The 13934-nt window shown below is 57.4% G+C and overlaps 1 protein-coding gene across 12 annotated transcripts in view; it reads left to right on the forward strand.

Moving 5' to 3' along the window:
- Fbrsl1 (fibrosin like 1) overlaps positions 1–11491 on the forward strand; it is a 67590-nt gene extending 56099 nt beyond the window's left edge. For 2 of the 12 annotated variants that reach the window (XM_048343203.1, XM_048343205.1), the window contains 14 exons: positions 383–692; positions 887–1107; positions 1630–1698; positions 1869–2092; positions 2769–2819; positions 2961–3056; positions 3604–3672; positions 3809–3838; positions 3977–4048; positions 5823–5955; positions 8516–8593; positions 8773–8856; positions 9036–9240; positions 10016–11490. In XM_048343203.1, the coding sequence (XP_048199160.1) occupies positions 383–692; positions 887–1107; positions 1630–1698; positions 1869–2092; positions 2769–2819; positions 2961–3056; positions 3604–3672; positions 3809–3838; positions 3977–4048; positions 5823–5955; positions 8516–8593; positions 8773–8856; positions 9036–9240; positions 10016–10823 (2450 nt within the window). In that variant the 3' untranslated portion in view covers positions 10824–11490. Of the gene's footprint in view, positions 1–382; positions 693–886; positions 1108–1629; positions 1794–1868; positions 2093–2768; positions 2820–2960; positions 3057–3603; positions 3673–3808; positions 3839–3976; positions 4049–5822; positions 5956–8515; positions 8594–8772; positions 8857–9035; positions 9241–10015 lie in introns of all 12 variants that reach the window. The other 10 variants (XM_048343197.1, XM_048343195.1, XM_048343196.1 and 7 more) reach the window with 10 other exon arrangements.
- The last annotated feature ends 2443 nt before the right edge of the window (positions 11492–13934 follow it).

The following is a 13934-nucleotide window of genomic DNA, read 5'->3' on the forward strand; positions in this document are numbered from 1 at the left end:
TTGGGGGGCCGGGGGGAGGGGTGTGCTGCAGTAGGCAGGAGAAAGGAGAGCAGGAATAATGGAAGGGAACAGCTTCTCTTAACCACCTGGAGGCTTCTAGAAAGAGAAGGTAGGGGCTTAGAAGCCAAGGAGATGAGCTGAGGGCAGGCAGGTACCAGTCACTGAAGTACTTTAATCATATCTGTAATGTGGGGCCTAGAACTGTCCCTGGAGTCCTTGGCTGTGCAACCTTACATAAAATACAAGGCCTCTGGGGAAGGAACTCCCGGTAGGCTGTCAAGAGTATTGGTGGGACTTGGATATTCAGGGTGTTTCAGATGGCGTTGGGCAGCTGAGCCCAACCCCAGAACATACCTGCTTCACCTTTGCCCTCTTTCTGCAGGTCCAGTAAGGGGTGAGAAGTCTGAGGCCAAGGTGGGAGCAGTGCCCAAAGTGTCCGGCCTGGAGCGAAGCCGGGAGCTCAGCACAGATTCCTTCCTGGTGGCTGCTGCACCCTTGGGGCCCCTGCCCACTGCCCAGGCCAGCCCCCTGGTGAAGAGGGAGGCACCAGTGGTGCCCCAGCACAGTCTTCAGCCCCAGTCCACAGCCCCGCAGCCCTGTGGCTCACTCCCAACACACGTGCCTCCTTCCCTGGGCGCCTTCTCCGGTCCCAGCCAGGTGGTGCCCAACGGCCTCCATTTGCACAGCCTCAGGTGGGGAGAAGGCCTGGTCCTGGGAAGAGGACAGGGTCATTGGGTGGGGAGAGGCTATGTGGCCTTGGGTGGGGGCAGACAGGGCCATGGGACTTGGGAAGAGGCCTGCAGCACTGTGGTGGAGGGAAAGGGAAGGCCTTGAGGGATCCTGGGGCTGGGGGCCAGTTAGACAACTTGAGCCCTGTGTCTTGCAGCAGGAGCAGCAGCACAGGCAACGGTGCCCCCCTGGGCCTGGCAAAGCACGTGTCACTGTCGCCTCTCGGGCCAGGCCCCCACCTCTCTACCTCACACCTGGCGCTCCGGTCCCAGGTGCAGCACCAGCACCACGCAGCGGCCATGTTCGCCGCCCCCCCAGCACTGCCCCCACCCCCAGCGCCTCCCACCAGCAGCCTGGTCATCCCAGGACACCCGGCCGGTAGGTGTCAGAACCAGGAATAGACTCTGAGTAGTGACCTCCCCCTGGGGCAGGGAGACGAGCCCCTGGGAGGCCCTTAGCCGGGCCCACTGGCCCAGCCCACCCTCCACCCCAGTCAGTAGTTGCCGGGGCCACAGAAGACTGCTCCTCTTCAGTGCTTCCAGTGGACCATGGGTCCCAGGCACATGTAGACAGCAGGCAGCCCTTAACTATGCAGCTGACCCTCCCTCCTGCCCTACTTCACCTCTGATGGGGCAAACTGCAGGGTTTCTGCTCCTCCTTCCCTCTGGGGGCCAAGTTCTGTGACTGGAGGACACCGGCAGAGAGGGCCCTATATCCCAGGGTAATGCCCACTGGGCTCAGACTAGGCCTGAGCGATTTCTCCCTTAGCCCCCAGAATCAGCCTGCCTAGCTATGCTGCCTGTGACAGGGACTCTGGGGCATACTACTCCACTCCAGAGCCCTCCCATGGAAGCAGAGGGACCCAGGGACAGGGCTCACCAACTTCTCTCTTGCCTCTAGATGCCAGCCTGTTGATCTCATTCAACCAGCCAATCATGTATTGCCAGCCTCATTCGGGGATTCTGATTGGTACTTGGTCACAGGCTCCTCTCTTACCTCCACCCTTGGGCCCGCACGTAGCAAGCGGCCACCACGGCTTGGCCTGCCGAATCCGGGAGTGCCAGGTGACTATCTGCCTCGCCCCGCCGGGAGCCCGCGGCCAACGTGCCTCTCTGTCTCTCTCTCTTTTTCTCTTGTAGATCACGAGCTGCTCAGGCAAGAGCTGAACACGCGGTTTCTGGTGCAGAGCGCGGAGCGGCCTGGCGCCTCCCTGGGCCCGGGGGCTCTGCTGCGGGCCGAGTTCCACCAGCACCAGCACACACACCAACACACACACCAGCACACACACCAGCACCAACACACATTCGCCCCTTTCCCGGGGCTGCCCCCGACGCCGCTCATGCCGCCCGCCGCACCCCCGCCGGTGCGTAGGCTCGTGTGCCAGCGGGGGGCGGGGTGGGACATGCAGCAGGCACACGCAGACACACACTGGCACACACACAGGAGGTGGGGGTGTGGCCTCCCCCTCTGTGGGTTTGTGTCCAGGCCCTCCAGCCTGAGGGCCAGACCATAGGAACTGCCCTGCGCTTGGACAGATGCCCCATCTCCACAGGGGTGGGCCAGCTGCCCCCATGCTGCGTCCCCAACATGTATTTGCAGCAGGACACCCAAGTCTGGAGGCCACACAAACCGGGCTCGGACCCCCCTCCTATGCCAGGGGTTCACCCCCACCTCTGAGCAGCTGCTGGGTGGGGCCATATCCTCTGTCGGCAGCCTGGGTGCATCCCATAGCTTGTTCCCAGCCAGGGCTCTAGGCCCTTCTGCCACCCATGATCTCAACTGCCCTCTCCTGGGACCTCAGCTGGGTCCATCAAGGCTGCCTGGCAGCAGGGGCCATGGAGAGGAAGCCCCCCACCCACCCCCAGGTGTAACTCAGAGCTAGGGGCCAATACTCAAGGAGCCTGGGGACAGCTGGACATAAGCTGCCCACTTTGGAAGGCACAGCGACCGTCTAGGCTGCTGCGAGTGGGTGGGTGAGGGGCCCGTGTAGGGTGGAAGGCAGGCACTTGAAGTCTCACCTCTTCTTTTTTCCCTTGCAGTTTGATAAGTTCTCACCCAAGCTGGACAACCCCTACTTCCGACATTCCAGTGTGAGTAGTCCTGTGTGCTTGGGCCCTGTGAAGGGTAGGGGGGTTGTGCCTTGGCTGTGCCACCTCCTAGGTGCCGAGCGGGGTACGGGGGCCTCCACAGGCCAGGAGCCCACCGCCCAGAATGCTCTCTCTTTCTTGCAGCTCTTCCCGCCCTTCCCTCCCACTGGCCCAGGGCTGCCTGCCCTGCTTGCACACTCTGGCCCCTTTGGGTCCCTGCAGGGTGCTTTTCAGCCCAAGGTACAGCTGCTGGGGGTCCAGGGCGGGGGTTCAAGTGGGAGGAAGGGCTAGGGAAAGCAGCACCAGCCCATAATGGGGCATGGATGTGAGTGGCTCTGCCAGGCAGGGGCCTGGAAGAATGTGCCTGAGAATATGGCCGGATGGCATGGTGCCCTTGCCTCACCTTGGAGGGAAGGAGTGGAAGAGCCAGGGTACTGGACAGGAGAAATGCCACAGCCTCGCCCTCACAGAACATGGGCCCATCTCCCTCCAGCCCTCTCCAGGGCTGCAGGGAAGAGGACTGAGCCCTCACAGTGAGGGAGTCCATACTCCATACATCAGTACCAGGAATCCCTTTGCAGATGCCTCTGGGCTGAGGATACAGTGGTCCTCTGAGGGGACCCAGGCTACTCCTAAGTGGCAGCATGAAGGACCCCCTGGTGGGTAGCTCTGGGCCCAGCCCAGAGCCAGGAAGCCTGGGGATTTCCCGTTCCCTGGCCCAGGCACTTAACTCCTCCCTCAGCAGAGCAGTTACTCAGTCCCTCTCCCTCTCTGCTTGCCTCCTCAGACTTCAAACCCCATTGAGGTAACAGGCCGGGCCAGTGCTGTTCACACACTGCTACAGAAAGCCCCTGGGGTAGGTGTCCACCATCACCTACCCTTGCCCCATGCAGTCCATCCAGCAGCCTCAGCCCAGGGAATGAGCCTCCCACCCCTGCGCCTGTCCCACTACCCAGCCTGGACATAACCAGTACTCTCTCTGTTGATCACAGGTGTCTGACCCGTACCGGACAGCAATCAGGGTAAGCGTATTCATGTGGGGGAATTGCACTGGACCCCTCCTGGTTGGCCTTGGGTTGCCTGTGATGACAGGACTCTGGGGAAGAGAAGGGCTGGGAAGAGGTGCCGGCCCCTCTGAGCACACCCTGGTCCTGTCGTAGAAACCAGGGAAGTGGTGTGCCGTGCACGTGCAGATCGCCTGGCAGATCTACCACCACCAGCAGAAGATGAAGGTGAGGCTAGGCCAGGTGGGCACACCACTAGAGGTCTCCCCCATGGGGGCCAGCTGGGAGCATTCCAGAGTGCAGTTGCAAGGCTCCAGCCAGCGTCTTGAGGCCATAATAGACAGTGTGTGGAGCTACCTGTCTGCAGCCCGGATGGAGCCTGGGAGATGGTAGGGGTCAGGAGTGAGCTGGTGTGTTCACACATGTGTACCCAGATGTCTTGCTGAGGAAGGCAGTTGGAATGGGAGTGGAGAGGATCCTTCCAGGAGGCCAGGTTGGCTGGTGAGACCCACAGCCTGGCTATCACGATGGTCCTGTGGTTCGCTGAATCTCTAGGTGTGTTTCCTAAGTCATTATGTCCTAAGTGCACTTTGAAAAGTCAGTGGAAAGGGACTTGTCACAAGGTACTGTCTCCATATGCAAGGCTGGGGGACGGAGAGTAGAGGGCTGGCTGTGCTCCCTCAGGGCCGCTGGGAGGCTATTGCCTGACTAGGTTTCCAGTGACAGCAGTGGGGAATGGGCCATGGCCATCTCCCAAGTGACCTAGTGGTGCCCCAGAGAACAGGCTGCACAGCCCTGGGGCCTGACCCACTTAGTAAGGAGCACCCAACGTCCTCACCACCCTCCCATACTGGAACACATTGCAGGGAGCACAGGAGGCGCCAGCCCGAGCCAGTGCTACTGAGAGAGCGGTCATCTCAGTTTCATTTAATCCTAATAAATTCAACTTTGAAAACATAATTGTGTCCTTGAAAAAAATTAATTACTTGGAACAGTAGGTCTGTAAATAAGCATTTTCAACTGAACTTTACAAAGTCTAAATTCAGATAGACTTTTCACAAAATAACACATCCAAATTAAGATTATAAATGTAAAGCACATCTTCATGTTATAAATAAAATCAGATTTCATGGGGCTGGGAATATGGCCTAGTGGCAAGAGTGCTTGCCTCCTATACATGAGGCCCTGGGTTCGATTCCTCAGCACCACATATACAGAAAATGGCCAGAAGGGGCGCTGTGGCTCAAGTGGCAGAGTGCTAGCCTTGAGCAAAAAGAAGCCAGGGACAGTGCTCAGGCCCTGAGTTCACGGCCTAGGACTGGCCAAAAAAAAAAAAAAAAATCAGATTTCATATATATGGAAAAGGTCAAGGCATGTTGGCTCATACTTCTAATCCTGTCTGGGAGGCAAAGGCCAGGAGCATGAGGCCAGCCCAGGCATAAACATGAGACCCCACTTAAAAATAATGAAAACAGAGGTGGCCTAGCATATGCAAGTCCATGCCTGCATTTGAACAGCCCACTAAAAGAGTAGAGTGTGAAATATCTCATTAACAACTTTCTGTTTTGTTCTTATGGTAGCATTTGAGCTTTTAATCTTTTTTTCCTTTGTCATCAGTCATGAAGCTTGAACTCGGGGCTTGGGCACTGTCCCTGAGCTCTTTTTGCTCAAGGCTCGTGCTCTGCCACTCTGAGCCACAGCTCTACTTCCAGTTTTTGACTGGTTAATTGGAGATAAGAATCATGGGGACTTTTCTGCCCGGGCTGGCTTCAAACCACAATCCTCAGATCTCAGTCTCCTGAGCATGAGTAACTAGGATTACAGGCATGAGCCACTGGCATGTACTTGAGCTTTCTTGAGTCAGGTAAAATCCCTTACTGAGTCATCTTCCCACCCTCAGCCCCCCACCCCAGGCCCCTGTGAGCCCTGGATGAGGGCTCCGGCTCTACCCGAAGGTGGGCTGACCCCCGCAGGTAGTCCCTGCCCATGCTCTGTCCCTCAGCAGATGCAGTTGGACCCTCACAAGCTGGAGGTGGGCGCAAAGCTGGACCTGTCCAGCAGGCCCCCAGCCCCAGGCGTGCTCTCGGGGTTCCATTACCCGCAGGACCTGGCCCGGCCCCTCTTCTCCAGCACAGGTAAGACCCTCTCCCAGCCCAGCCTCCCAAGATAGCTTTCCTTTGAGTACAGGAAGCAGTTCCCAATGTACCCTGCTCAAAGGAACATGTGCCATCCTCACTGTGATAGAGCAGTTAGCAGAGGGGAGGGGAAGGTCTAGGATGGAGGTGGAGGTGGTGGGGGTAGAAGTGTAGAAGACTCTCTGTCAGGAGGCGCTTTGCAGGGACTTGGTACCCAGAGTTTATTGGAGGCACCCTGTCCGGCATGCCCAGCATGAACACTGGGGGAGCACAATGCAGTCCAGGTTTGGCACTGTTTCCTCAGCCATGGATGTGGTGGTAACCTCCTGAAATCCAGAATCTGACCCCAAATGTTCCCAGAGACCAGGGCCAGGCTTGGGTGCACATCTCCCAGAGAAGGGCCTCTCGGACCTGTGTGCACCTGTACACACATTGCTATGCACAGGCTCTGCACCTGACCTTTCTACAGGAACCCTCTTCAACAAGCAGGTTCCTAACCCAAGGCCTGTCCCTCCTCAGAGCCCCGGCCCATCTCTGTCCCCTCATCTTCCTTGCCCAGTCTTCTCAGTTGGCTCACTGCTGCCAAAGCAGATACACAGTGCACAGGATGAAGGCAGACATATCTGTTTGCTGGACTGATGCATGCTGGCTGCTGGCTCTTAGCCCTATCCCAATGGCTCAGACCCCATGGAGGGCAGAGGTATTCCCAATGTCCTGCAGCCTGGCTCCAGCCCCAGGACACATCCTCAGTGTTCTGCCATTGGCCTTGCCTCCATCCCTGTGTCTATATCTCATGCTAAGACTGCCTCCCCACTAGCTCCCATGTCCCTTGTTCCACTTTGTTTTCCCATGAGAATTTGAACCTGCCTCCTACGGTCACTAAAATCTCAGAGTTCTTACTGGGGACTGGGTTGAACATTTACATAGACTTGAGGAATTTATCCTTCCTGTTGTCTTCCTACCCATAAACTAGATGTGTCCACACACTCAAGTCCCTGTACCACAAGTAAATAGTCGTGTATGAAGAGAAGAACCTCAAAGTATGAGTGGAAATGAGTCTTTAATGGATTGTTGCTAGAAAGCGGAGGTGCATATTGATTTTGAGGGAATTGTATGTTGTCTCTTCTGTACTTCACAGCCTTACTAAGCTCAGAATGCAGAGATCTTATCCCTGATCCCCTTAACTTTCACAGTGTACAGACCATCTCTCCTCTTAGCCTGAGAGGCCCAGTAGCCCTTTGCTTCATGAGTGTGTATCCTCCTGAGGGGCCTTGCCATTCTTCTCTGTTTGAGCATATGTGCTGCTGAAGCAAGCGCCCAGTAACAATATCCCTCCCCCTCCCTTCCCTCATTTATCTTGCCACAATTTTGCCTGTTCATTGAAAGTTTGGGGTTTTTTTGTTTGCTTTGTTTTGTCATGAGGCTTGAACTCTGGCCCTGGACACTGTTCCTGAGCTCTTCAGCTCAAGGCAAGCACTCTACCACTTAAGCATAGCACCACTTCTGGTTTTCTGGTGGTTAATTGGAGATAAGAGTCTCACAGACTTTCCTGCCCTGGCTGGCTTTGAACCGCAATCCTCAGAACTCAGCCTCCTGAGTAGCTAGGATTACAGGCGTGAGCCACTGGTGCCTGGCCTCACTGAAAGTTTTAAAGCAACAGATTTGACTGCACCTTCCTTGTGCTTCCTTGTACTTTGTTTCTTGCTACGGTCTTGTCTCACTTGAGTTGGGAGTTTAGAGGGCTCATCCTCAGCCATTCTCACTGCATGCACTGATGTATATCTGTTCATCTCCTAGCTCTGGTTTGATGACACATTGGATGTGGGTGACTCTGGGGTAGGTTGTGTCCATGACGAGTTGAGAAGTGTGGGGCCACATTCCTGTGGGTGCCCAGTGCAGATTTAAACCTCTGCAGTGGGAAGCTGCCAGTGGTGAGAGCCTCACCTCCTAAAATGAGGGACACGTGCCCTCCACGTGCGGCAGCACTGGTCAGCCTCAGGCAGTGGCCCCAGGACTGCTCTCCATACCTGGTTCTGGGCGCCTCAGGATTGGTTGTTGGCAGGGTCAGCACAGTTGTCATGGTGACCCTTGGGGCTGGACCCTGTGTATCTCACAGATAAGACAGACATGTTCCACACTCGAGACCTGGACCCAAGATCTGACCCTTGCCTTGAGTAGCCAGCATCCTTTCTGGCTCTGATGGGCTAAAAGCTTAGGTTACTGGCCCTTACTGGCTCATTCCTACTTGAGCCTTTGCTTTCTATCTCTGCCCCAAATCCTGGTGCTCTTTTGGGAGCCTTGCACAGTTAGCACCCTTGCTGCACGCCCCCTCCTTAGGATCCCAAATAATTGTCACTAAAGTCACATGGACTCCAGGTCTGGGGAGGAAACTGACCTCTACTCCTACCCACTAGACCTTCATAGGCGGTGGAGGGTGGGAAACTGGGGGTTGAGGGACCCAAAGGAAGCTGGGGCTGCCTCCACCAGTGACTAGCTCTGCAGGCTGGAGGTCCCAGGTACATCTCCTGGGGTTCTGTTAACCTGGCTACCCAACACTCAGGTGCTGCCCATCTGGCTACCAACCCATTTGGACCTTCAGCCCATCACGGCAGCTTCCTGCCGGCTGGTCACCTGACAGGTGGGTACCAAGGCCCATGCAGTCTGGCTGGAGGGTTGGAGGACTGGAGGGGGTGGGAAGCTTATGCCCCTTGGTGGTATCAGTGCCTCCTGACAGGCCAAAAACCTCTGGGGCCACCCCTGTTGGCCTAGGAGTCAAGTGAGCCCCGGCCGTGCTCCTGAGCCCCTGTTTCCCCACAGACCCTTTCAGTAGACCGAGTACCTTCGGGGGCCTGGGGAGCCTGGGCAGCCACGCCTTTGGAGGTCTGGGCAGCCACGTGCTAAGTGAGTGACTGGGGTGCCCTGCGTCCTCCCGCATCCTCCCCGCACCTTTCCTGTTCAGGCTGCACCCTTGGGCGGGGTTTCCAGAAGCCCCTGTGGGATCTGGGGTTCGGAGAAGCAGCAGCAGGGGAGGAGCCCGCACGTTCACACTCTCCACCCTCTGTCTCCACTTACCACTCCAGCTCCCGGGGGCAGCATCTTTGCCTCCAAGGAGGGCTCCACACTGCACAGCCTGCCCAGCCCCCATGAGGCCTGGAACCGGCTGCACCGCGCACCACCTTCCTTCCCCACACCGCCCCCATGGCCCAAGCCTATGGATGCAGAGCGCGTCCCAGCCTTGACCAACCACGACCGAGAGCTGGACAAGGGCAGGGAGGAGCACGAGCGGTGAGTGGGCTATGCCAGCCCCTCGACCCACCCTGGAGCCTCCCTTCCACCAGACTTTGTGCAGGACCACGACGGATGTGCACATGTGTACCCCATAGGAGTCCACCAGGGAGAGAGGCAGACTGCCTGGGGCCAGAGGCTCTTAGAATGGTAGTGCCATTCTAAGCCTGGAGACACAAGCTACAAAGGCTATGCGGCATGTGTCCTTCCCCACTCCTGCTGCCCGCCTGGGTGGGTACAGGTTCCATGTGGGCCCAAGCACCCACCAGGTGGAGGCTACAAGGAGTTAGGATGCAAAACCACCCTCAGACCCCTGGTGGGTGCTACCTACATCCTGTCTTTCCACCCTGGCCCTTGAACCTGGGGTGTCCCCTGAGAGTGACAAGGAGGCTTGAGGGGTCTGAGGAGTGCCTCCTCGTGGAGGTGACACTGGGAGGTAGGGAAGAGCTGAGGAGGAGAGGAAAGCCTAGAGCAGGAGGGCACGTGGACCCCATACCCTCCTCCTCCTGCGGCCCCAGGCGCCTAGTACCTGGGAGCCACCCTTCATGAACCCCCTGGGTGGAGCAGGTGGGGACTCCACGCCCCATCTTCTGGTTTGTCGGTTAGCAGCCCGGTTGGGACATGGGCCAGGTTTAATGTCTGCAAAGAAGCCTGGTCTGGCCTTCTGTTGCCACCTAGGTGTGTGGGCATTGGGTTAGGGGTCCCTGGGCACCCAGGGAGCCTGGTGGGCTGCGGTCGGGGAGCTCAGTGAGTGACCTCTGCCCTGTTGCCCCAGGGACCTCCTGGAGAAGACACGCCTGCTGAGCCGCGCCTCGCCCTCCATGCCGGGCCACCCCCTCGGCAGCCTCCTGCTGTGCGGCCCAGCCGATCTTGGCCTCCCCATGGAGCCGAGGGTCAAGGAGAGCCTCTCCCCAGCCCAGGAGCTCGGGCCCCGGCCGGCCGTACGGCCGCCGTCCCCCTGCGGCAAGGCAGCCCTGGGCGACCGCCTGCGCCTGTCGGGCCTGGGCCGTGGGCCGGGAAAGCCGCCGGAATCTCCGGCTGAGCGGGCTCGGGGCGATGTGAAGGTCAAGGAGGAGCGCGGGGAGGAGGAGGAGAGCGCCCCCGAGCGCCTGCACCCCGCACCCTGCGCCCCCGAGCGCCTGCACCCCGCGCCCGCGCCGCTGGGCCTGGGCCGCGAGCGCCTGGGCCTGGCGTGGGAGCCGCTGAGGGAGGCCTACCGCGGCCTGGAGGCGCCGCGCCGCGCCTTCCCCGTAGGCCCCACGCCCTTCGAGCGCCCGTACCGCGATCGTGAGCCCCACGACTACAGCCCCGAGCGCCTGCGGGAGGCCCCGGAGCTGGAGCGGCCGCCGGGCCCCGACGGCGGGGCGCTGCTGGGCGCACTGCACTACCCGCGCCTGCTGCCCGGCGCGGGCCTGGCGCGGACCCCGCCCGCCGCCGCAGCCGCGCTCGGCGCCCCGCCGCCCCTGGTGGCCGCCGGGGGCCCCGCGCGTCCCCGGACCACGCCGCTGGCGCTGGGGCCCGCAGAGGCGCCCGACTTCTCCCCGCCGCCGCCGCGCAACCCGCAGGAGGTGGAGGCGCGGTAGTGCCGACTTGGTGCCCGAGGACGCGGACCGGACCGAGGGACCGAGGGACCGAGCGCTGGGACGGGACCTGCGGCCCGCGTTTCCCATGTAAATTCCTAGGACTAAGCACAGTCAGCCCGGGTGAGCCGCGCCCTCCGCGAGCCGGACTTGACGCTTTTCTGGGGTTCTTTTGTTCTGAGATTAGGCCACAGGGAAAAATTCAACTTTATACCTTTTACCCGCTGGTGAGAAGTGTTTTTAATGGTTTTGTATTTTTTTTCTTAATTTTGTGTTCTTCAAACGTTGAAAAGAACAACAAAAAACCCTTTCATTTGGGATTTGCAGTCTCATGGCCTCGGAGCCCTTTTGAGCCCCAGGGTTTCTCTTGTCTTATTTATGGGAAGAAGTTTTCCTTCTGTCCAGCGCACTGTGAGGCTCCCACTCAGCCCCAGCCCTGGCCGGGGCACCTGGAATTAAAGTTACAGATATATATTAAAGTAATAATAATAATGTAAAAAAAATAGGGGGTCGCCTTATTCTATTATGCAGAAGTGTAAAAGGATTTCTTTTTGTTTGTTTTTAAATGATAAAAGAAGCAAATGTAAATAGTCTGTTAATATAAATATAAAACTATTAAATTCTTAACCTGGGTAATCTTTATAAAAAGTTTCCAGAAACCCTCTGATTATTTGGTGACTTGTTCACAAAGAAACACAGCCTGCTGGCAGCTCATGCCTGTAATCCTAACTATCCAGGAGGTTGAGATCTGAGGATCGTGGTTCAAAGCCAGCCAGGGCCTGAAGTCCGAAAGACTATCTCCAATTAATCACAGAAAAATCCAGAAGTGGAGCTCAAAGACAGTGTTCAGGCCCACTGTTCAAGCCCCACTGGCAAAAGAAAAAAGAAACACAGTTGCTAACAACAGCAGCCACCCTTTCTATGCCAGGGCTGAGCTGGCTGCCCAGGGAAGAAAGTTGCTGAGTGACTTCCAACTCCTCCCCGTGGGGGCTCAAGCTGCCTGTGCAGGGCATTGGTCCTACAGGCTGTGGCCTGAGCCCTGATCATCCCCAGTCCACAGCTCATTGTGGACCTCAGGACTGGCCAGCTCTCACTACAAGGACAAATCTGTGGACTCCTGTGGTCATCTTCGTGCATTGTTCTCCAATTGCATCTGCCAGACAAGAACTTGAGACACCCAAGAGTCTAAAGACTGATAGCTGATTTTTTTTCCCTCTCCTGCTAGAAGGCTCTCATCAGGCATCTGTCTGCAGCCTATCTCCAGTGCTGGGCTCAGCTCTGCCTTCAAGTTTGCTCTCAGAGCTTCTGAGGTGTCCACATGCTGATGCCTACTTTTATTTGCCAAGCTTTTGATTCAGCATGGCTTGTCTGCTTTGTTCTTATTTTCAGCTCTGTCTCCACTGTGTTATTGTCACTTTTTTGTTTGTTTTTTGGTCCTAGGATTTTTTTGTTTTGTTTTTGCCAGTCCCGGGGCTTGAACTCAGGGCCTGAGCACTGTCTCTGGCTTCTTTTTGCCCAAGACTATCCCTCTACCACTTGAGCCACTTCCTGCTTTTCCTATATGTGTGGTGCTGAGGAATCGAACCCAGGGCTTCATTTATATGAGGCGAGCACTTTGCCACTAGGCCATATTCCCAGCCCTGGTCCTGGGATTTTTGAACTCAGCCTGAGCACTGTCCCCCATCTTTTTTGCTCAAAGCTGTGGCGTCTACCACTTGAGCCGCACAGCTCCACTCCTGGCTTCTTTTGCATAGTTTACTTCCTGCTTGGGCTATCTTAAACTGTGGTCCAAGGCTCTCAGCCTCCTGAGCAGCAGGGATTATAGGTGTGAGCCATCAATGTGAAGCCTAGCTTTACATTATTTCCAGGTCAAGATAAATACAGCCTTGACTTGGATAAAATGTAGTCAGGTGTTCTGTGTGACACAAGCTGGTGGCCATCCCACAGGTCCAAGCTGATACCTGCGCTGCCCCACAGGGCATGGGCTGTGGGGCGCTTGGATGCCCCCCTGCTGGGCAGAGTGTGGCAGGAAGGAGACTGTCCTCCCTGCTCGCCCTTGCTCTGTGAGTCCCTCCTCCGCTGTGCTAAAGCCTGGCTCCTGTCTTAGTGTGGAATCCTACCCACCATGGCACGTCTGAACCCAGGTACCACATGGACGCTGGCTGCCCCAGCCACGGCATCACCGGCTATCCCCCCAGCACTTGCTCTTTCATGCCCATTTTATGTGGGAGTGACAAGGCTCCATGTGGGGTTGGCCTCAGCACCACAAAGCCAGGGTGCTCCACTGAGGAAGCACAAAGAGAATGTATGTGAGGGACTGAGCCAGCCCCTGTGCGGGCAGCAGCCCCCGTCGCTAGGGCCCACTGTGTACTTGATTTGAGGGTCGCCCTGAGTTCAAGACCCAGGACTGACCAAAAAAATGACTGAGCCCTTTCCTGTTCACTAGTAAACCCAGCCCAGGCAGTGTGTGGACCAATCACAGCCCCTCTAAACACAGCACCACAGGGCCCTGCAGAACAACAGTTCAGAACCCATCCTGGGGGACAAGTGAGCCTGGATGGCAAGCCGGGTTCACCCTCACTTCTGGTGGAGAAGTGCTGAAGTCACTGCACACAGTACCCCTCCCTGGGGAAGGGGGGTAGCACGGTACCCGCTACAGTGCTCACCCTGGGGCAGGCGCCACTTTCCAGAGTAGAGTCATCTGAGGGGTCCGGGATGGGTGGAAGCCTTGAGGGCTGCTACATGGTGGGAGTTCTGAAGGTCACAGAGCCACAGAATAGTGGAATGGAGTGGTAGGGAGCTTGAATCAAGGGCTTTAGGGTAGAACCCAGCTCCAAGGTGACTCTGGACACACCAGGTCAATCTGGAGAAACAGAACTGGCAACTAACAGCTAGGACACACAGCCCACTCAGCTCGCCTCTGTGCTGTAGCCTTAGGTCTGATTCACCTGCCCGGTCTGGCTCCCACCCAGGGCCTGCTCAGCAGCCACCAGCCCCATTCAAGACAGACTTTCTGGCCAGGGAGGAGTGGGCCGGCTTCAGGTGATGGGCTGTGGCTAGGCAGGGCCAGGGAGGAGCACAGCTTGGGGTCAGTGGGCACATGCAGAGGAGGAG

This window comes from Perognathus longimembris, chromosome 3 (genome assembly GCF_023159225.1).
Source record: "Perognathus longimembris pacificus isolate PPM17 chromosome 3, ASM2315922v1, whole genome shotgun sequence".
NCBI classification, from domain to species: domain Eukaryota; kingdom Metazoa; phylum Chordata; class Mammalia; order Rodentia; family Heteromyidae; genus Perognathus; species Perognathus longimembris.